The following is a 23130-nucleotide window of genomic DNA, read 5'->3' on the forward strand; positions in this document are numbered from 1 at the left end:
TTTTTAATTTATTTTATCATTATTACCATATATGAACTTTCCATAGAAGTATTTAATCCTATTTATTACCTTCAAAAGACCCATTAGTGTTTGGTCGATCTCTTACCATTTTCTGTGTGTTAATTCTGTTCAAAGTCTAAACGAATGGTAATTATATATTATAAAATCTATTTGATATTTATGTAAGGCTGTCTGTCACTGTATCCATTCAAAGGATTTCTAATACTTTACTCCTCCATGCCTCTAATGCTGGGGATCCATTATTTTCCAAAAATGAGCATCTGGCTGCTAGTGGTAATTGTGTAGTTAATGTGTCCTTTTCAGAAGCAATAACCTCCTTTGGGCTGTGACCTAATAGAACAGGTTCTCTGGGTGGTCTAAATTTTAGTTACTTTGAAAATTTCTATCTACCATTTTCATCGCAGTCACTATCATTTTTAAGGTATGTTTGTACTTATGGTGGCCTGTAGCATACGGATGCTGCATGCGCAGCTAGCATGGGTATAAATAGCAATGTAGATGGTGAGACATTGCTTAGGTGATAGGGCCCTACCCACCTGAACCCTAGGGTATATCCCCTACATGGCTCTCTACTTGTCCAAACAGTGCCTGCCATGTCTCCACTGCTATTTTTAGCAATGTTGTGTCCTGCTGCCTCCCACTTGCTGGAGCCTTTCTCTGCTGTAGTGAAAGACTCCAGCAGCAGGGAAAGGTTCCGGTCATGCCCCACTACTGGAGCCCTCCATGCTTCCTCCCCCTTCTGGAGCCTTTCACTGCCACATGTAGCTACACACTGCAGTGAGTAGGGATGCTGCCTGCCTTTCATTGCAGCATGTAGCTATGTGAACCCTACGCACCATCCCAAGTGTAAACAAAGTCCTAGGTCATTCCCACCATATATAGAGAGAGGTCCCTAATTCCTCCACATCATCTTCTGCAGGATTTATGATTTCCTTTTTTGTATATTTTCCTTGTTTTAAATGGAGGGAAGTATTATTGGTAAAGTATTGTGTAGTAATTTTCCTTAATGATTAAACAAATAGATGAGCTATTGGCTTTCCTCTGGATATTTTCCCATTGTTACAAAGTGATATCTGGTTTTTAGATCAATTTTTCTACCAAGGTAGTCTTATCTTCTAGATCAGTCAGTAACAAGTTGTTGTACCTTGGGAATCAGGCCCTTTTGAGGTGGTCTTTTCATTAATTAGTCTTTCTATCCTTGTTAATAGTCTCCTGAAACTTGAGCTTTCTACCTGGGATTTGAACTGCTTTGGGTGCAAATAAACCCAAACTGTTATATGAATATTCCCTATGAGTTCTTTAGTATTAATTTCCATAATTTCATCATTACATAATAGCTGCTGCTCCTGGGAACTTTGTGCTCCTCTGCCTTTGCTAGTATTACCTGCCATTCTTTGCTGTCCAAGGTTAGGTTACTGACCAATACATCTATACCGCAAAACCAAAAAAAGCAAAAAAAACTTGCCAGCAAATCTCAGAGCCCAGGTCCACTGACTCGGGCTTGTTGGGCTCATGTTATGGGACTAAATATTTCAGTGTAAATGTTTCCCCTTGGGTTGGAGCCCGGACTCTGAGACTCACCCACCCTGGATGGGTTTCAGAGTCCAGGGGCCAGCCCAAGTGGAAATGTCTACACTGCTATTTTTAGGCTTGTAGTGTGAGTCCCAGGAGCCCAAGTCAGTTAATCAGGGCTCTGAGATCCACTGCTGCAGGGATCTGTGTTTTTTTTTTGTTTGTTTGTTTGTTTTTTGGGTGGGGGGGGGTTACGTTGTAGATGATCACCAATCAACAGTGATAATTCTTTAGAATCTCTTCCTTGAGTGGATCAATTTTAAAACAAGCTTTGGGCCAAATCCTGGGGTTGCAGATGTCAATTAAGTACCTCTCAACACCTTTCATGATTTTGGCTGACTCACATTTATATGCATTTTAACTTTACAGTCTATCTTACTGCAAGAAAACTCCCAGTTTTGTCTTTTTGCCAGCATTCTGGCAAAACACAATATACTTGAAGTTGTTAATTTGTTGTGTATTGAGCTGAACAATTTCTCCTGAAAAATAAAGCATTCTCATACTTTGATTCATGAGTTGGTATGGGTGACTTAGCTTCTTGTTAATTTGATGAAGGGATCCAAATGTAGTTTCTACTGTAATTAATGCTACAAAATTTTATATTGTAGCTGATTTCTCTAAATTAGTAGCCTACTTGGTTGTCAAATCCTATCTGCATTTTTCTTTCTCCTAATGAAATAACATCCATCTACAAGAAGGAAGCAAAGATTAATAAAGTTTAATGTATGTAACAAATTTAAAGTATTTTGAAGATTAGGGGAGTTGCTGAAAACAGAAAACAAAACTGGATAGATTACTTCAAAAGGTTTTGGTGGCAGGATATACAGATCCTATTACTGAAAAACTGATATATACGTATTTTTTTCCTTGGCACTCCAGCGGGGTGGTTGCATGCTAAGTAACACTAGCTGTGTCCTGTGTTTTGACCTTCCTACATTTTATTCTTCTCTATAGTACATGGGGAAAAAGTTATTTAGGTGGAAATTGCTGATTTAACTCAGTCATCCTTTAAAATACATTTTGGCTTTTATTGTTCATAGGCTGAAGGCACATTATGCATCATATGAGCCAATGTTGAAGCAGTTGACTGAAAAATACCAGACTATACTGAGACAGAAAATGCTAACCAGCTTGGAGAGAGACAGAGCAGTTGGTCAGGTAAAAACATGGTCAACTACACTAGCAGAAACATAAAAAGAAAAGGAGGACTTGTGGCATCTTAGAGACTAACCAATTTATTTGAGTATAAGCTTTCAGGAGCTACAGCTCACTAGGCAGCTGATTCATATTTTTTCTTTAAGAGTAGGCTAGATTATTTCTGAGTTTCATGTGACTTATTTACAAATACTTTTGAAGTTTTTATAGGAATCTTGATGCTTTAGTTTAATGTACCCAGACAGAATATTAAAGTCATATCTGCCTTCAAGTGCCCTGCTGATGTTGTGTAGCTGAAGAGACAACATTTTATTAATGGTTTAAATTGGAAGTACTTACAATTAGCTCAGTATCAGTGAGACAAAATCACTAATACAGACTGGAATTTGTCCTCCCTAATAGGCCAACCTTAAGTTGAACAGGGCCTTTACTTGGGCAAAGGACTGTGTTAAATTATCAACAGGAATGGGCGTACTGGAATCTTCTTTTTAATCATTCTTTCAGCTTTCATATTTGTGAATGAAACATCAGAGAACTATGACCTAGTCAGAGGACTTACACTGAAACTTTATCAAAGTACTATAATTTTGATGATCTATTAATCCTTAGAGCCCTGCAAATCTGTGGATATCTGCAGACATCTGTGGACCATGTTTGTGGATTGTGGATCAGATATGGATACAAGTATTATATCCACGCAGGGTTCTCGTTATCCTTTATGGATACTGCACAGGAAACCATCCTTAAAGGTTATTAGCTGCCCCAATAGTTTTAATTAAATATTGTCAGTCAAAAAGCTTTAAAGAAAGGTATGTCAATTTATCTCCAATAGTTTCAGGTACTTCAAAACATGCCTGTAGAGATGCAGTATCCATAAGCTTCTAAGATCTAAGCCTTCTAAGATCATTGCGAACCTTCAAATAATTTAGCTCAGATCCTAGAGAATTACACAGTGCATTTTTCTACTTGGGAATGATCTTAAAACTCTTGCTTCCTGAAGTAGTAGGTACAAGAGACAGACACCTTTGTACTTCAAATGGAGAGATAAAGATTGTGTTTTGCTTGTCCCTGGCCCTTTTAGTTTCATCTGATCTATAGATTGGTGTAGATGATATCTTGCCCCTTTAGCACAGGGATGGGTTGAGAACAAATGTCTACATGAAGGAAAATGTCCTAGAGGAAAAGAAGGGTTACGGCCAATACATTGACACCCAGAGGAAGGGATCAATCATTTAAATGCATAATAAAAGATTTATCTTGCAAAATCATCCTCTGGTGCAATGAAAATGAAAGATCTTATACATGACCGGTCAGTTTACCACCTACTAGGCTACTAGAATGACAGGCATGCCTTAATTTACAGTACCATATTGTGTGATCAGTTTTATTGTGACAATGCTATGGGCCATATTGTGTCATCAGGTTAACTTTTAATTCAATGAGAAATTATGATTACAAGTTGATGTCACAATATGGCCATAACATTATCTATATTTGATTGTTTTAATAAATATGCAAAATTCCCACCAGAAATTCTGGATAGATTATTTTATATCGTTGGATTAAATATTTTAAAAATGAGTTATATTCAAGCTATTTCTTGAAAAGGAATGGAGTGAGATGAGTAATTTTAAAATATTTATATAGTTAAACAGAGATCGCAAGTTAGATAAATCAGTAATTGCACATGGTATTTACTGCTTATTTATTCATGTGTGTTCTGTCTTCTGTACTGATAGTTATAGGGTACAAAAGCAAAGTCCTCATAACTGTTCTTTATTTTTACTCTTTAGGTTACAGGTTTACAAGCTACATTACAAAATTTAGAATCTGGGCGTGCCATTGAGATCCCTGTGACTGGAGGTAAAACGTTCTGTTAAATGTGCACAGACTCTATGAGACAGGCATCTAGTTTAATTCAGAACCTTATATAATACAAAGTTTGAAATAAAGTGGAACCTTGATTTTACAAACACCAGTCTTGTGAACAACAAGTTATACAAACCATTTGTCCAGGTGGGGAAAAAGATAATCACATAATAAAAGGATGTCATTTGAAGAACAAGTCAACATCCCTTCACATTCCAGTGCTTTCAGGGCATTGACAATTGCCTTGCAGTGGTTTGAAAGACAAGAAGAAAGTGATGCAATGCATCATATTGCAACTTATGCACGATACCAACTGTAATTTTAAGAAGCTCAGTTTAGTTTTATGAACTCCTCAATCCCCAATTAGTTCATAAAATAGTGGTTCTACTGTCCTTGCATTTAATGTGTGTTACTAGCTGTTTTAGTGACAGCTACAAACTAAGGATTCAGTTTTGTAGTTTTATCACTGAATACTTATTCTCACATTTAGTTCTATTGAGGACAATGAAATTACACATATCAGTAAGGACTACTTTGCCTGAGTAAGCGTGGTGGGATCATGACCTAGAAACCTAACTTTGGATCTGATTCTGCTATCTGGTTCACTGTGTAGAACATAAGCAGGAGAGCAGTCTCCTCTAACTCAGTGTAAGGTTGGCAGAATTTGATGTCCTGAGAGCTTTTAAAAATTCTGGTATTGTAGAGCTCAACAACTCATTCTAGCATATTGATCTTCGGCGGAGGCCTTTAATAATACAGGATATATAATACCTTCTGGAATAACACCTATATCTGTATCTAAAAGAAGTACTTACCCTGTAATTTTGAAAAAAGGAAGAAATTAGTGTAAATATTCAGTGATTTTTTTTTTTTGTAGCATCCTGTGTGAAAAATGTCCTTTTAGGTGCTTTATATCCCATGCTGTGCTTTTTAAAATTACTTCAGGGGAAACAAGGTCTGGAAAGAACTAATAGCCAAATCTTCAACTTTTTGGTGGTTCGAATTCCTGTATATGAGTGAAGGGGACAGCAAGTATTTCCCTAAACTATTGAGATGACTTTTATTTAACTCTTAATGCAGATATTACAGCAGTCCTCTTCTTCACTGCCATAAATCCCTTCCCTTTTGGTCATGGTTTGGTTTGTGACTCTTGATTTAAAGGATGCATATTTTCACATTTCAGTTTGTTGCAGTGACGCTGAACACCCCTGTATCTACACTCTACATACCGTTGTAATAATCTTTGTAAAAAAATGCTGTGTGAGGTATCATTTGAAAATAATAACTTACTGGTCAATAATATTGTGGTGAAATGTATGTAGCAATATTATAAGTGAAGTTATGAATTTTCCTGTATAATACTAGCAAACATTCATAGATTCATAGATTCATAGATATTTAGGTCAGAAGGGACCATTATGATCATCTAGTCTGACCTCCTGCACAACGCAGGCCACAGAATTTCACCCACCACTCCTACAAAAAAAAAAAAAAAAAAAAACCTCACACCTATATCTGTGCTATTGAAGTCCTCAAATTGTAGTTTAAAGACCTCAAGGAGCAGAGAATCCTCCAGCAAGTGACCCGTGCCCCATGCTACAGAGGAAGGCGAAAAACCTCCAGGGCCTCTTCCAATCTGCCCTGGAGGAAAATTCCTTCCCGACCCCAAATATGGCGATCAGCTAAACCCTGAGCATATGGGCAAGATTCATCAGCCAGATACTACAGAAAATTCTTTCCCAGGTAACTTGGATCTTACCCCATCTAAAACCCATCACAGGCCATTGGGCCTATTTACCATGAATATTTAATTACCAAAACCATGTTATCCCATCATACCATCTCCTCCATAAACTTATCGAGTTTAATCTTAAAGCAAGATAGATCTTTTGCCCCCACTACTTCCCTCGGAAGGCTATTCCAAAACTTCACTCCTCTGATGGTTAGAAACCTTCGTCTAATTTCTAATCTAAATTTCCTAGTGGCCAGTTTATATCCATTTGTTCTTGTGTCCACATTGGTACTGAGTTTAAATAATTCCTCTCCCTCTCATTCAAAACCACACAGCCCTTCCTAGGTAAAAGTTGTTAAACAGGTCTATTATAAACATAGGGGTGTGCATTTACCTCAATTGACATGTAGGTAGTAAACAGGATACTAAAGGCAGTGGGGGAAGAGGATAGCAGGAAGAGAACAATTTGGATTTCAGCAAACACAAAGGTGGGACAGAAAAGCTCCTGGAGCTTCCTTCACCATTAAACTCCATATTGCCACCTTTACTGCTTGAATGAGCTTTACTTTGAAGGGTAACCCTCAGAAGAATCCACTTCAAAGGTTCACTGGACTGTTAACATGGGGTTCTTTGCCCCTTTCTTTATCTCTTTCACCTAAGAAGACAAACACACCAACATCTTTAGACCTCTTGGAGAGATCCTGACCAAGGTCATTCACTGTCTTGCTGGAAGACTGTGGGTGAGAAAGGCCATCTTGAACAAAGCCTTGAACCAGAATTTGCTAGATTACATTTTATTCTTTTTTAGATGCATGTTTTCACTTGCATTTGCTTGTAACCATTTCTAACTTTTATACTTGAATTTATTTAATATCCTGTCTTCTTTTGTTTTGTTTTATCTTTAATCTAAACCAATCCAGTGTTGTGTTTAAATGGAACTGTTTGATAACGCCTGTTAAAGTTGCAAACTGTTGACTTCTTACAGGGGCAACAGATCTTAATATCTGAACTGTCCCCTAGAGGCCTGGACAGTGCAGAACACATGTTTTGGGAAAATCTGGGACTGGGAGTGTGTTGGAGTCACCTTGCAAGTCATAACAAAGGTTGGTGGAAGCCAGAGTGTGACTGGTGCTTTTCTGACAGGCTGCTTGGGTCAGAGCTGCTGGGCTAGGGCTGCAGCTCTACACAGACACTCAGGGTGTGACTTGCATGCTGGTAGTCTGTTTTGTGAGTGGCCCAGGTTAGGACCTAAACCAGAAAAGCATTGTGAGGCATCCGGGGTTACAGGGGAGGCGGTGACAACCCGTCACTGCTCAGGATTGCACCCCAGAATGACAGTTGCTTTCATCACATACGTTCATTTAGTGGGGTGGGTTGCCATTGCCAATATGAGGTGCTGCCATTTGGCCTCTCAACAGCACCCAGAGTTTCTACAAAATGCCTCTTTGTGGTAGTTTAGATGATTGGCTAATGAAGGTTGCTGTGCCTGAATACCTGTTAAGCCATATTAGCAGTTACAATCCATCTACTCTTGGACCTGGGTCTTCTCAACAATCAAATCAATCAAGCAAAATCAAATCAATGCTTAACTCACAGAATTGTGTTCATAGGTTCCACACTGGACTCAGTGGAAGAAAGAGCCTTTCTGCTGGAGGACAGGTTTCTGAGGTTGAGGGAGGTTATTCTCAATGCCCAGGAGTGTCTGACTTGAAGAGTAATCTTATTTCCTTGCTCTCATGGTGGCCACTACCTATGTAACTCCTTTAGCCCAATGAGACCTGTGCAGCACTGGATGTCTCAGGTTTACTGTCCAAGTCCGGAACAATTTGCACTTGTGGGTCACCATACCTCCACACATCTTTCTTTCACTGTAGTGGTAATTAATGAGAACAAATGTCTTCAGAGGTATCCAGTTTGATGCTCTGGCAGCATTGGTGATGTTAACTTCAGATGCGCCAAACGGTGGTGGGGGGGCACATCTGAATCATCGGGTGCTTCGAGGACATTGGTCTCATCAGGCAAAGATTCTGCACATCTGTGTGTTGGAGTTGAGAGCCATTTGTTTAGCCCTCAATCATTCTCTTTTCACATGCATGGAAGGATGGTGTAAGTAGTAATGGATAATAGTACTTCAATGTACTATGTCACCAAGCAGGGGGTGTGTGTTCACTTTTTTCTCCTCTTTGTGCAGAAGCAATAAGGTTATGGGATTGGTGCATCCTCCACTATGTGTTTCCAGTAACCGTGCATTTGCTGGGGGAGAGCAGTGTGACTGCAGAGTGTCTCAGCAGAGACATGTCTCAGAAACATGAGTGGTCCTTGAAGGATTAATTGGTTTACCACATACTTGCCAGAAGGAGTCGACCAGACTTGGACCTATTGGCAATAATGTGCAACAAGAAGTGTTGCCTTGTCTGCTCCAGAGCCAGCAGGGACAGCCAGTCTTTGTCAGATGCTTTTCTACAGCAATGGGGAAGGAGCCTGCAGTATGACTTTTATCCCCTTTCCATTGATCCAGAAAATGGCAAGGACGGTACGTAAGGACATGGTGAGGATGATGATCATTGTCCCAGTCTGGTCACACCAACAATAGTATACTGTGTCCTCCGACTGTCTAGCAGAGTCTCTGTGTGTCTTCCTCTGTCACTAGATCTGTTATCTGAACAGGAAGAGGTTTCTTCATCCCAACTGAGACCTCCCACACTGCATCTGATGGCTTGGGTGATCAACTGTATCGAATCTGAATCAGTCTACCAGACAACATTACAAATCAAAATGGACCAGATTTGTGACTTGGGATGACTGGGAAAGGCGTCTTTTCCGCTTCAGCATCCACGCCCTATATTCTAGAGAATATTCCATCTTTTTAAAATATGAAGTGGTTAAGGATTCATTTGGTAACCATTTCTGCTTATCATACCTTAATTGCTGGTAGATCACTGTGTTTAATACAATTAAGAGGTTTATGAAGGGCTTACTTAATATGTATAGTCATTTGAGAGATCCTGTCCCTCTTGGATCTCAATTTGGCTCTAGCCATGCTGATGAAACTACCCTTTGAATCTTTTGCTGAGTGTTCCTTGCGTTGTTTATCTATTAAAGTTTATCTATTATTTTATTGATATGCCATCTGCCAGAAGGTAAATGCTCTTGTGACTGACCCACCATTCATCATTTTTCATAAACGTAAGTGGTTCTTTAGCCTGACCTCAGGTTTTTGCCAAAGGTGGGTTTCTGATTTTTATGTCAATCATTTCATTGATTTGGTGGGTTTTGTTTTTCAAAACCACGTTATAATAAGGGTGATTCAGCTTTACTTTGGATGAAAGAATAATCCTTGCTGCTTATTACACAGAACTAAAAGGTTTTGTAAATCATCCAGATTGTTTGTTTGTTTTTGTTTTTATGCTAAAAATTGCATGGAATATATGGTTTCTTCCCAGACCATTTCTAGGTGCATTAAATAACGTATTGTTGAATGTTTTATTCTTTGGCAGAGACTTCTCTTCCAGGGACAATATGTCCACATTTCATTAGAGCTGTGGCAACGTCTCTTGCTTGACTTAAACAAGTCCCTGCTGTGGAGATTGGAAGAGCTGTTACCTGGAATTCTGTTCACGTTTTCAGTAAGCATTGTGCTTTGGACTTGGCCTCTAGGGCAGATGCTGCTTTTGGTAGAGTGGCACCTCAGTCTCTATAGAGTTAGGACTTTGTTCCCACCTCCAAGTTATTTTCAGCACTGCTTATGAGTCTTTACCCTAAGTGGGAATATGTATAGCCACTTGAACAGGAAAAGGTTACTTGTAACTCCAGTTCTTCAAGATGGCTTTGTATAGTCCTACTCCCCACTCACCGTCCTGTCTTTTTGTCAGAGTCTAATTGCTTTTTGTTCCCCAACATTGCAGTGGATGGAACTGAGGTGGTAGAAGGCACTCCACTCCTTATATAGCCTTGCTCTCAGGATGTTCAGAAATCCTGAAGGGGAAGGGACTGGTGGTGAGAGAGTGCTCTAATGGATACTGCTGGGAGAAGGTTTTACCATACGGCATCACAAGACAGCACAGTACCCATAAGTGTGACTATGCAGAACCATTTTGAAGAACTCTGGTTACAAATAAGTAACCTTTCTTTACTTGTCTGAAATATTTTCTTAGGGCTAGATTCTGATACCTTTACTCACATGCAGTAGTACCTTACTCATCAGTAAGTCCACTTTAAATCTTAAAGAACGAGGAGTACTTGTGGAGATCTTAAGTTACAAATAAATGTGTAAACCTTTGTGCCAGTGGAGGGGTCCTTGTTCATCTTCGTCACATTTCAGGCCAGGAATTGGAGTATAGGCTTCTTGTTGTATGCCAGTTTAGGGCGGGTAGGTGCTGTTGCCTGAAGGCCTGGAGCATGGGTTCCTCTTCTGTGCTAGTGCTTTGTATTATGAGTGCTCCATCTGTCTTTCATATTATACAAAGCTTTCATTTGTTAGGTGATTCAGAGAACCACTGTCCTGCTATTCACACACACTTATTTATTGTCCCCAAATCTTGAGCATTTGATAATACCAAAAAAGTGACAAGCAGGGGAGTACTTATAAATAAACAAAATCACTTTACATATCCAGTACAAATTATTAAACTCATCAGTCATCCACACGCCCACACAAGCTTTGATTTACCTCATCCCACTACTTCACCTTGCAAATGCTATTTCATTTCACTTCCTTCTAGCGCCATTGGCTCTCATGCTTTTTATTGCTCTGTGTTGGTCTCACTCATGTCTCAATGGGCAGTGTGTTTTTATTCAGTCAGTCTGCACTGCATACTGAAAGATGGTAGCATATCCTGCAGCATGTCATCAAAAGCTTTTTCTGGGGATGATGTATTTGAAATCTTGAGAGGTGGACCTATGCACAGATGTAAACAGGACAAATGTTGGTGGCAGTTTTTTTCTGAATTTTATGATCGCTTATAGGGAGCCAGCATACTGAGTGGAGGGCATGTGTGATGTGCTCACAGTAGCCTGTGTAGCTGAGGATGTCCATTGCGCACTTTGTACTAGCTGTAGTTACTCCAGGGCTGATAGCTTCATGCCCCATAAACTGAATTGGTATAGTACAGTTTCCCATAACTGTCCTCTGTGTGTGTGTCCGTACAGTTAGCTCTCAAACCTCTTTTGTACATTTCCCTGGACTGCTGCTGCATCTCTTAGCAAGGACAGTAGTATCTCATGATCAACTGTGTGGTATGTTGCAGAAAGGCTCAAGAGAAAGAGAGTGGTTCTCGGCCCTCTAGCCATTGATAGAAGGAAATTGTCCATCAGTGCCACTAATGCTGTTTCCATTCCATATCCTGACCTGACCAGATTGGCTTTGGCTAGATGAGCTAGAAAGTGGCTTTACTAGCTTCTCTATGACATACTGGATGGTAGGTAGCTCAGTGCAAGGGGTTCTTCATTGTTGGTCAGACTATTCCATACCTCCTCTGTCTCCTTCAAATATGCAACACTCATAGTAGATTACAGAACTATTTTCTGAAGTTGGCAGCCAGATCTGATGCCCAATTCAGGAAAATTGTCTGAGATTTACTATTTACCTATTTATTTATTGGCGGTAACACCCACTATGTTTTAAGTGCTTTCCAAATACTTTAAAAGGATGATTCCTGCTCTAAGGCACTAGTTCCTCGCAGACCTACCTCCTGTCATGGTTGTTACTGCTGTTTTAATCTCTTGCAAGTGTGTCTGCATTCATGTGTGGTCCCAACAATCAGTGCTCTTCTAGAGTGTTCTGACTTGGCACTTATGGGGCCTAATCTAATGCCTACTAAAGCAAATAGAAGTCTTTCCACTGATTTCAATGGACACTGGATCAGGCCCAAGGTATCTGCATATTTCCCCAAGGTTGGATCTATACAGACAATCATCTTACACCCCAATTACTGGTAAGTAACACTTCTTTGTTTGGGCCTTCCTTTTCTGTCCTCTTCTATTTTGCTTAAGGGTAATACAAATGGTCATTTGCTCTACAAATCTGTGTGATCTTCAGGGTATGCCAAAAAGCCCATGTTTTTACCTTGGTTTCTGCAGATGCATGGCCATTATAAGGATTGGTACTTGTGCAAGGTAAAATTTAGTCACTCAAATAACTTGGGTTGAGTTGATTTAATCTTTGGTCTATTATTCTCTGACTTTTTGGGGTGAGAAACCTCTGCTGCTCAGTCTCTTATGTGACTGTTTTTAGTTGATGCCAAAGGTACTTACACCCATTTTTGTGAATTTTTAAATCTAAATAACTATATGGGTTTGTATTGTAATACTTTGTACAATTGTCTTTGGCTGCATGACCTAGCATCTCAACCTTGCACGTTATTTTCTGGTTGTAACGGAACAACATAAAATAAATAAAGTGAAGAGAACTTAAATGTAAAATTGTGTGTGACTAACCTTAGCAACCATGTGCTTCAACTGAACTTTCTAAATGTGAGGGAAGAGGTGCTTGCCCTTTGCCTGTTCCACACTTGATGTGTAAATGTCATTCTCTCCATTTATGGGCATGCCAGAGTTGATAGAATATAGCATGTAAGCAATCTTTTACACATTTTGAGGGAGTGATAGTTATTTTCTACCATCTGCATCCAAACTCCTAAAATACACTTATACATTTTGATATGTCAGAGAATGACAATTTCAAGTCAATTATATATTTAAATTCTGGGTTTCATGGATTTAAAATGGGTGTCCAAAATTAGAGACCAGATTGTGCCAATATGGGGCGGTTCCACATTATTGGCAGTGCTGAGCTTTGTCATCCCTGGGAAACTTTGCGTGGCGTGCCTCAGGATGGGGAGGCATAATCTCTCAGGTCTCTAGAGAGCAGGAGGAGTGCACGTCCCTTTGAAGGGTGCAGCCTGCCCCAACCTCATGTGTGCTTAGCCAGTTCCAGGGTGAAAGTGGGATGGACGGAGCAAGACCCCTTCCTGCCGTATAGGGGCACACATATAGAACACATCCTGCACGCCCTGAGCACAGGGCTGCTATTTTGTCTGGTGGGAGGAATAAAAGGGTGAAGTCTGCTTTCGCTCTCGTTCGCTCAACAACCACTTGAAGTCCAGGTGCAGTAGAAGGGAGATGTGGAGTAATGTTTACTTACTGCATCGAGTCTATTTTACCCAGTGTCCATTGCAAATCAATAGCGCTCTCTCACGCGTCCTACTTAAAGCTGTCGGACATGTACTCCATGATCAGCAAGATGTTATAAAGGAGTTGTCGATCTACCCCTTTGCACATCATGATAAAAATGTGTTCCCCAGATTTCCATCAAAAATCTGAGTGATCCGTGATCTCTCTGATTATTCAGTTGTCATGTTAATTTTGTTGAGTTACTTGCCTTTCAATTTTTAACATGATAGTGTATGTACAGCTGCTCTTTTGGGGAGTCAAGCGCTGGGAAACAAAATGTTACTTGTGTGAGACTCAGCAGAGGTTGGAAACAGCATTCTCAACCTCCACACATCTTTCTAATTCAGAACATACATGCAGACTTGCTATGTGCGGCTACTGGGTTTTGGGAAGTAGCCAACAAGGTCGGTCCTCCGCTCGTATGCTAATTTTGCATATTGTGGATTTGTGTTATGCATGCTCCAAACATATACACATTTTCCCCTTCTCTGATGCCTTGTGGAGCACTCATCTACAGTATGGAATGGATGTACAGCATTTCTCTGCATGAACTCCCTATTGTTTTGGCCACTGGTGCAGCAAGAATGCTGAGTTTCTCTTTGCTTTGGCCCGAACATGCAACATAAGAAAGTTCAGAATTTGGCCTTTCTCTTTCAGAGCTAGCTCCACAGATCATCCAACCTGATCTATACCTAAAACTTGGGTCAACCTAGTTACATCATTCAGGAGTGTGAAAAACTACAGACACTGCTAGGCCTAGCTACAGTCTCTTGAGAGGGTGGATTTGCTACCTTAACAGAAAAACACCTTCTCTTGCTATAGCAAGTGTCTGTGTTACAGTGCTATAGCAGTGTACCTGAAGCTGTGCTCCTGTGGTGTTTGTAGTGTAGAAATAGCTTCAGTGTTGTCCCCATCTGTCTGTAACTGTAGGGGACAGAATCAGAGCTGATGGATAGCTGCTGAGGGACTAGTCCCCACCTTCCAGAGAGTCCTGGAAGTTGTGTTCTGTGTCCTCTAGCTACTGGCAGGGCAGTGGAATCCAGCACCTACTGCAAGAGAGAATTAAAACAAAACTGCAGAACTGATTTGTGTTCTGTCTGGATTTACCACAGCACCCGCTCAGGTAACAGACTAGAAGGATGGTGGAGAAAGGGCCAAAGTGGATACCAAGACAGTGTCCCTCGGTTGCCCTGGAATTTGCAGCTGTTAAAGTTATTTAACACTCTGCCTGTAGCTCCATCAGATGTTTGCTCTTTTTTTAACTATTAGGTATAAGTATGATTCCCTCCTCCGGTTTCCTAAATAAATAAGTACAAGTTAGTAATTGGAAATCCTCTTAAAGGGCCAATTGAGCAAAGCATTTTAGCGCTCAACTAACTTCAAGTGTGTGCATGCCAACTGGAGTCCCTACTCTCATGCTTCCTTTTAAGACTCTTCACATGCTAAAGAGTTTGGCTGTACTGGGACCAGGGCTCAAAAGGATACAATATTAGAGCCAGTAAGAAGAAGAAGAAAAAAAAAAAAAAAAAAAAGGTAAATTGAGAATTTTTTAATTGAGAAGAGGGATGGCTATTTTGTGAAAATATTAATGAAAAATGTGCCCATGTTGAATATGAACTTCTTTTTAACCTGCCCTGTCCAAAATTTGAACTAGGAGCCTACACAGAGAAGGGCTAATATTTGTTCACTGAATTATTATTTGCTTGTATTGCTGTAGTAATGGACCAGGATCCCATTGTGGTAGGTGTTGTACACAGAACAAAAAGACAGTTCCTGACCCCAAAGTTCTAAGTAATCATTGTTCTGGCTTACGTATATATTTGAACCCAGCGCTGCTATTAGAATTGGTTCAGAAAACCATGCAATGAAATTGTTACCAGCTCAGTATATTTCTTGTATTCTCTGGAATCTGCAGCTGTTTATTATCCAATTATGAAGTCTAACTCAATGACTTTCTTCGTGGTTGAATTAACTCACTTCTAAGCCTGTTACCATGTTTCTTCCTTCCTTGATCTGATGTAACTGCTCTCAGGATGTCATGGAAAAGGAAATTTCAAAGGCATTAGTTGTAATACTTAGACCTGACTGACCTTTTCCAAGCACAAGGCAGTCAGAATGGGAAACTTGAGCTGTTACCATTTTATAGAGTGTAATCACAATCCTTTAGATTTTGGTCATTCTTTCAAGCAGTTACTGACTTTTTAAGCTCTTTAACTTTCATGGTTCTGTGGTGGTTTATAAATATGTATATTTCACAAGCGCAAACAAACCCAATGTCCCATGAGCATCATAATTGCGAGTGGGTGATAGTTATTGAGTGAGGGGGAAATCTTCCACATGAATAAAAAATTCTGCATTATATAGTACTTCAGGAAATGTTATTCATAGCGTTTACTGCAGTAGTCATCTTCACTTTTAAAGAATTGATAATAGGGCTAGTCTGTTTTGTAAGACACAGTTCTTTTCACCTTTTTGTAGCTTTTATTGGAGTTCATCATACAGAAGGTTTTGATCCTCATTTAATCCAACTTACGCATCCTGTTTTTTTGAGAGTTAGAATTTCACAACTGAACTGAACTTTACTTACAAAGAGCAGATTTTATTAGATGTGTATGTTTAATTTTGTTTCAGCCTAGTTATTTTATGTGTTTAGTGCCGTACAAATAAAATGTTTTGGTTCGCTAGCAATCCTGGGGGGAAAAAAAAAATAGGGTTGAACAAAACATTTCTTTAGATTCCAAATGAAATGTTTTGTATTGATTTTGAGAGCCTTTTAATCTTTTATATTTACAAAAAAATGAAGGAAATTTTGAAATGGAATTTCTGAATGTTTTTTGTTTTGACATTTTGTAACTTTTGTGGGTTTTGTTTTTCACAAACAATTTGTCAAAACATTTCAGCGTGTCATATCTACCATTTTTTTTTGCTCTCCTCTTCCTCCTCCCTCTCCCCCCCCCCCCCAAAAAAAAAAAAAGTTCAGCTGAAAAATGTTGCCCAGTTCTACATGTGATGTTTTAAGGTTGGGATTTGCAAAAGAGACTTAAGAGCCTAAATCCCATGGAAATTCAGTGCCCCATTCTTACTCCTCCAGGGGTGCAGGATCCATCCCAATGCAATACCAACATGCACAGTATCCCATATGATTGCAATGGAAACTTTCTAAATATGAAGCAGGTGTAAACCAATGTAATCCTATCTGCCTTAGTCTGTGGAGAACCTGAAAGACTCTGAAATTTCCCATTCATCTCAGTGAAGCAGTAACTGTCAAATCTGATGACAATTTAAATGTCAACATTAACTATTTTACTGCTGATTATTTTAGCAGAAACATCAAGCAAATGTGTTTGTGTCAGGTTTGGGAGGCAATGGCAGACACTGGGATGGAATACAATGGGGAAGCTTTTTGTGCTGGAGTGAAAATTCAAACGCCCGCTCTGTACGTTTTGTACGCCCTCTCTACATTTGTGGGAAAGGAAAGAGGAGGTGCATTCCTTCCTCCGCAGCTATTTCCTGGGTTCCAAAATAATTTCCTCACCTTATTGGATGCCAAAAATTACAATTCTCCCCTGTCTAGTTACCAAAACCCTGCAGCTTTTCTTTGACTACTACAGTGTTGTTCATATTTTCAATACCAGAATCTGCAGCATGCTGAAATTCTGGGGCATTGTAATAAAAGTTAAGTGGATTCACACTCAGAACTTGTATTAAAGAGGCTGAACGGAGTGGAAGAGTCATATGCATAATTTTAGAGTTATTGATACGTGCAACCTTGGTTACTTGGATATCACTTTATTTCAAAGACCTACTTTGCATGAATTTCAGCTTCCAGTTCTGTTTAGTTTTTTCACAGTGAGATTATTGCTAGGTAAATGAAATTTCTTTTTTTTTTTAAGAAGAACAAGAGAAATAAGTTCTAAGAGGATGAAATAGTTTTTTATTTTATAGCAGGTCATAGGTGTGAAAGGGAGGATGGAAGACAGGGTCCTACACAGAAAGCTGTTCAAGAAAACAGGGAGCAAAAATATCTGTATGCTGGTGTTGCTCCATATGATCCTGCCAAAGATCCAACAAAGCAGAAGGGCAAGAGATATTCAAAGGTATGAAACGCTCATTGAATCTAAACTAATCTTCTGTGTTTTACTAAGTTAGTGGAAAGATAGTGAATCAATGTAACTGAGAGCAGAGTCTGGCTCTATATTCTCACATGTTCAGACAATGTATGTAGGGTAAACATCTAACCATTAAAGAGCTCCTGAGTTTGTATCTTTCTAGCTTGATTATTTGAACAGAATAGTTCAGATAATTGAATGGAGTTGTAAGAATATACAGGACTAGTGAGGTTGGGTCAGAAGTCCTGCCTCGGGAGCCCAGTCACTGGGTGGGTGACAGTGAGTGAGTGCACTAGGATAGGGAGTGCACAGAAGCTGCACTAGAAACTATACTGCAGTTCAAAACTCTAAGCAGAAGTTCTGACTGCAGTCTTACTTCTGTGTATCACATGCTCTTAGTAGGGATCCTGGCCCATGCTGTAGGGCTTGTAAACTTTGCAAGAGTTTCAGTTCTGTTCATTTTGTGCCTTCAGGGGTCAAACACCAGAGTTGTTCCAGGTATCGGCCTACAGAGAGGGGACAGGACCGGGCGGGGAGTGGAAAAATCTGATTGCTTGTTTCTGGTCAGTTAAGATGTCCAAGCTGGTGTTCAACAAGATATGCAGTTGCTCGAGTTTGCAGGCTGTGGTCTCCTCCCAAATAATTTAAAACAAAATTTTGTTGCTTTTTTGCTATGCTTGTCTAAGAGGATTTCTTCAGATTTTTCTTGTTTTGCTTGGATTATTGTGCTGGGGTTTCTCATTTTTAGTCTCTTGATTTTAATGTGTTTTAATTTCACTTAATTTTATGTGGAGACTTTTTTTTGTCCTCACTTTAATATTAACTAAAATACTATGGTCCTCACCAGTCTGAGACTGAGTCATAGCGAGGGACCATACAATGATTTCTTTTCCCCAAATTAAAGTAAAAATTCGAATATATCTAAAACTATGTAAGGCACTAAAATTGCTACAGCAGCCTACTCTTGCTTGGCTGGCAGCAACTGTTGGAGCCTTTTTGGGGGAGAGAGGCTTTTGACTACCTAAATGTAGCTGGAAAGTCCAGCCCCAGTCTTGTCCCTCCCTATCTCCGCAGACTTCTGATTAAGCTTGCATAGCAGTGAATTCCTTGCATGGTTCCATCTCTTATTCTGCAAAGACCTTGCTTCTGTGGTTGACATCAGCGAGGTCCCTCCACTCTGACTAGTGCTTAGTTTTAATTTTCTGTTCCTTCCCTCCTCTTTCTACCCCTTCCTCTGGGTAACAGCTCAGTTCTATCACTCTATTCGGTCCTTCTCCTTGCTGTATACCTGAGGCAGGTCAGTTCTGGCCTGTCTCCCTTCCTGTTATCTGAATACTGCTGTGCCTCATGCCACACTCAGCCCAGGCCCAGTCTCCTTCGATGAATCTTTCCAGTGGTCAGGAAATTTAATCCTTTGACTTACCTGGAAAGCACTTGTATTTACCTCTGGCTGCTGGGCAACTCTATTTTTCTCAGCCTGGCAGGTCAGAGATACATGAACTCCACAGAGCACTGGGGTAAAGATTAAATCCTGGCCCTACTTAAGTGAAAGGGACTTTTACTATTGACTTCAGTGGGGCTAACATTTCACCCTTGGGAATTTATAAGGTCTCTTCTCCTATTACATTACAATGCTAATTGACTGGATCTGGTAGGCTTCTCTGCTGCAATGGATTTTATAAGCCCCAGGTGAATCCTATCCAGGTACCCTGAAGTCTTTTTTGGCTCCTGGAGCTAGTTTAGAAAACTAGAGAATAAGTCCAAAAATAGCCTACTAAATATTCTAGGAATAGTCAAGTATACTATTCCTTGTTGAAGTGACAAAATAAACCAAATCTGGCATTTTAGGAAAGAAAGTTAGATATTTTTTCCCAAGAGTGAAAAATCTGATTTTTAAAAAATCTCATCTTATGACTATATTGTTCCAAAATGTTTCCTTTGGTGGAAAAGCATGCATGAGAAACTATAAGTGCATTGTTTATTTTTGGCCAAGTTGGAGATGGTGGGGGAAAGCCAAAATCTGCTTTAAAACAGGAAGCTGGTGATATCAGAGAGCTATTTATATCAGACTACCGTCTCTCCATAATAATTTCTGTCTTGTAATTCTCTTCCCCCATATCTACTGAAATACAGTTCTACTTTGAGAAGTGATTCTAATAATTATACTTTTACTAAATTTCGTAGCTGCCTCCTCCAAGTGGGAAAGATTAGGCTTTGATTGATTGCTTTATCCCTGTTAGATCTCCACTATAATGATGATGGGGATCAGACCAGTGGAGGTTGCCTCAATTGCATTGTTTTACCAGGCTTTTCTGCTGCAAACATGCCAGATCTTAAGCAGATTGGTCCCTCACTTAGTCATGGTCTGTTCGTGACATTGCAATTTATGCTGAAGATAATGTCACAGATAATGTGATGGGCCTGATTCTTATTTACATTAAGACCCCTTTAAGTGCTCTGGTGGTATAAAGGGAATGTAAGTGGAGGTAAATTAAAGTTACACTCACTGTAAAGCCCCTTTACTACTCTGGATGTGTAAAGGGGTCTTAGTGTAAATACAAATCAGGCCTCATAAATCAGGAGAGGAGTAAGCAATAGGGATCAATGCAAATTATTAATCCTGTCCTTTATCATGAAAGAGGGAAAGAGACATAAAAGAAACCATGTGAGATATAAATAGAATTGACTGTAAAAAGAATGTTTTCCATAACTTTTCAGGAGGGCTCAGAGTGTTTAAAGCTTAGCCAAAGTCGGAGACAGTGAACTGTTCATCTACAATTAGTAAGAGATCTTATACTTTCAAGGATAGCCACCTTGATTACATTATTACCAGTTTAAAAAAAGGGAAAAAAAAACAAACCACTCAGGAATTGTCTTTGGTACAAAAATTAGAAAATATTTGTATTAAATTTACTGTTCAAACATGAATGAGCTCTAACAATTAAAGTGGTTTTTTTAAATCTTTTGAGAACACTGCGGTCCAACCATCTGCTAAACAGTGATCTCTTGGTTTGATTTGCTCAGTGTCAACTAGCTACAAATATGGCCAGTAGCTGAGTTATCAAGTTTTCTCCAAGGATAGTCAAACACTTCAGTATCCCAATGTCTTATAAAAGCTGATGTTTAATTTAAAACCCAAGGTGTCTTTGTAGGTTTTATAACAATAACAGTGAAAAAGCAGCAAGGGATTTCTGTGCAGGGAATGCCTTTTCCTAGTTCCAAAAGCTTTGTTTCAAGACTTAATTAGGTCACAAAATAACAGGTGAGGAAACAATATCAAAATCTCTACTCTGTAATTTTCCTATATCAATTGCATCAATACCTCATAGGTTAAGCATTTGAATCTAATTTTCCATAAGACATTTACTTTAATGAAAAAACTCTTACAGCTCAGACAACCTTTGATAATATGATTGTCTATATATATCTGGAGTAGATTTTATTAATAGATTTTCTTTATTTTCTTATTAATTTATGTCTGATTTCAGATAGAGTGCACTTCGTAGTTGAATTTTTGTGTGTTTTTATTTTAATTAGCAAAGCACTTTCAGCTTGTATTCTTGTATGTATTCTGGCAGTAATTTACTGTAAGATGTAATTTCATTTTCTAAAGTTTTTATTAGGTGCAAAACTTTATTGAAAGATGCATTGTAAAGGTCTGGGGCTGAGATATTTTCTACCACTGTGGAACAGAGGTTGAAAATGATGGCAAATGGCACTTAAAAAATTTGTTTTAGAGAAATAAAATGCAATACTGATAGGAATAACAGCTCTTGTAATTATTATTACAAGGTCTATGTTTCTTGATAAGATGATATGTGCGTGCATGTATGTAAGAAGTCTGAGTTGTTCCTTAAAACTGAAAAGCTCTTTGTAAAAGGTACAAAAAATAGAGTGAGAAAACGAAGACCCTGATCTTGCAAACATGTATGTAAATAAATAACACTTTAGGCCTAGATCTTTAGCTGATGTAAATTAGTACAGCTCCACTGACTTCAGTGGAGCTATGCCAGTTTCGACCAGCTTAGGATCTGGTCCCTTGAGTTCAATTCACATGCCTGTAGTTACCAATATGCACGTGTATTTGCAGGAGTGGGAAATCAGACTTTTAAAACTGTTTCTGTGACTCATGTAGGTATTGCTACATAGTAACCTTATAATTCTTATCTTTACTGAAATATTCAAGGCATAATAAATCGGTGGAGCAAGAAAACTTTTTTATTGCGAAATGTTTTTTCCAAAGGAATTTACACAGCACCTGTGGTGGTCTTTTATATAAGAATTGTATTTCAACGATATCATATTCCCCTTTGTCTCTGCTCTGAGATACCATTTAGTGGGCTTAGGAAGAATTTCTATCTCCCTTCTTACTCCTGCTTCCCGCCAGGGGATTTTCATACCACTCGCATCTCTCTCCTCAACAATGTCAAGCTATTATTGCGTTTCTGCAAATGTAGGCATCAAGAACCTGTTCTACCACCCATTGAGGTCAATAGATGTCTTTCCATTGATTTTAATGGGCTTTGAAGCTGGACTCAAGAGTCTGTCACCATCCTGGGGTTAGGAGGAGGAGGAGATCTTTTGTGAGGTAAACCCTCACTTTTGCAACTCCAGTTATAGTGATTTGGGGGAATAGGGGAGAAACTTACATTGTAGGAGGGTTCCCCTGCATTTTCCTTGGAGTGAATGCATGCAATATTCTGTTTGTAGTGGCTGATGATGGCCTCATTCTTAGGATATACAGTGGGCCTTTTCCATGTGTGAGAAAAATTAAAAACAAAAATAGAAATAAGATTTATTCTTTGAGTAGTGTCCCTATGGGTGCTCCACTGTACGTGTATGTGTGCCCGAGTGCCTCTAATCGGAGATTTTTGGTAGCGGTGTCTATTGAGCCCACACGTGTTCTCCCTCCCTCATGGTCGGCTTCGAGGCTATCTAGCACTGTGCAAGTGGACATCCCCCTCCCCCCACAGTTCCTTCTCAACCGCCGTTGGCCTGGAGAGCGAGCAGTCGTCCCTTCCTTTTCTGTGTCATTAGCATAAGTAGTTGTTGTTGTTCTTGTTTGTTTTTGTTCTCCTTAATAGTTATTGTTTCCTTTTACTCCGTTGGGATTAAAGGAAAAAAAGAAAAGGAAAAGAAAAAACTTTTTAGTTTACATTTCCTGCCCTCTGTGTGGGGGATTCCCCCTCCCCCCAGGCATTTAGAAGACTTTTTTTAACTGAAAAAACTTAAAGGGAAAGAGGAGGAGGAGGAAGAGGAAAGAAAACCTTTCTTCTGCATTCCTCACTGCTAGAGGATATTAGCCCCTGGCCCAGGGGCATGCCTGGTTCCAGGAGGTGCCTCTCCTGCAAGGAGTCGATTCCTGTAATGGCCAGACACTCTCCCTGTGTCTTGTGCCTGGGAGAGTCCCACAGAAGTGTTCCCCTGCCACAGCTAAAACTGCAGTCTCACAGGAACTGGGAGCTCCTTTTGGAGAAGGCACTTCAGCCTCCAGGGGACTCT

At 39.6% G+C, this 23130-nt stretch overlaps 1 protein-coding gene across 1 annotated transcript in view; it reads left to right on the plus strand.

The window, feature by feature from the left end:
* SPAG16 (sperm associated antigen 16) overlaps positions 1–23130 on the plus strand; it is a 724599-nt gene that overhangs the window by 30102 nt on the left and 671367 nt on the right. Inside the window, 4 exon segments of the mRNA XM_077830377.1 lie at positions 2634–2751; positions 4542–4584; positions 12257–12286; positions 17468–17540. Coding sequence (XP_077686503.1) covers positions 2634–2751; positions 4542–4584; positions 12257–12286; positions 17468–17540 — 264 coding nt within the window.

Source organism: Eretmochelys imbricata, chromosome 11 (genome assembly GCF_965152235.1).
Source record: "Eretmochelys imbricata isolate rEreImb1 chromosome 11, rEreImb1.hap1, whole genome shotgun sequence".
Taxonomy (NCBI): Eukaryota; Metazoa; Chordata; order Testudines; family Cheloniidae; genus Eretmochelys; species Eretmochelys imbricata.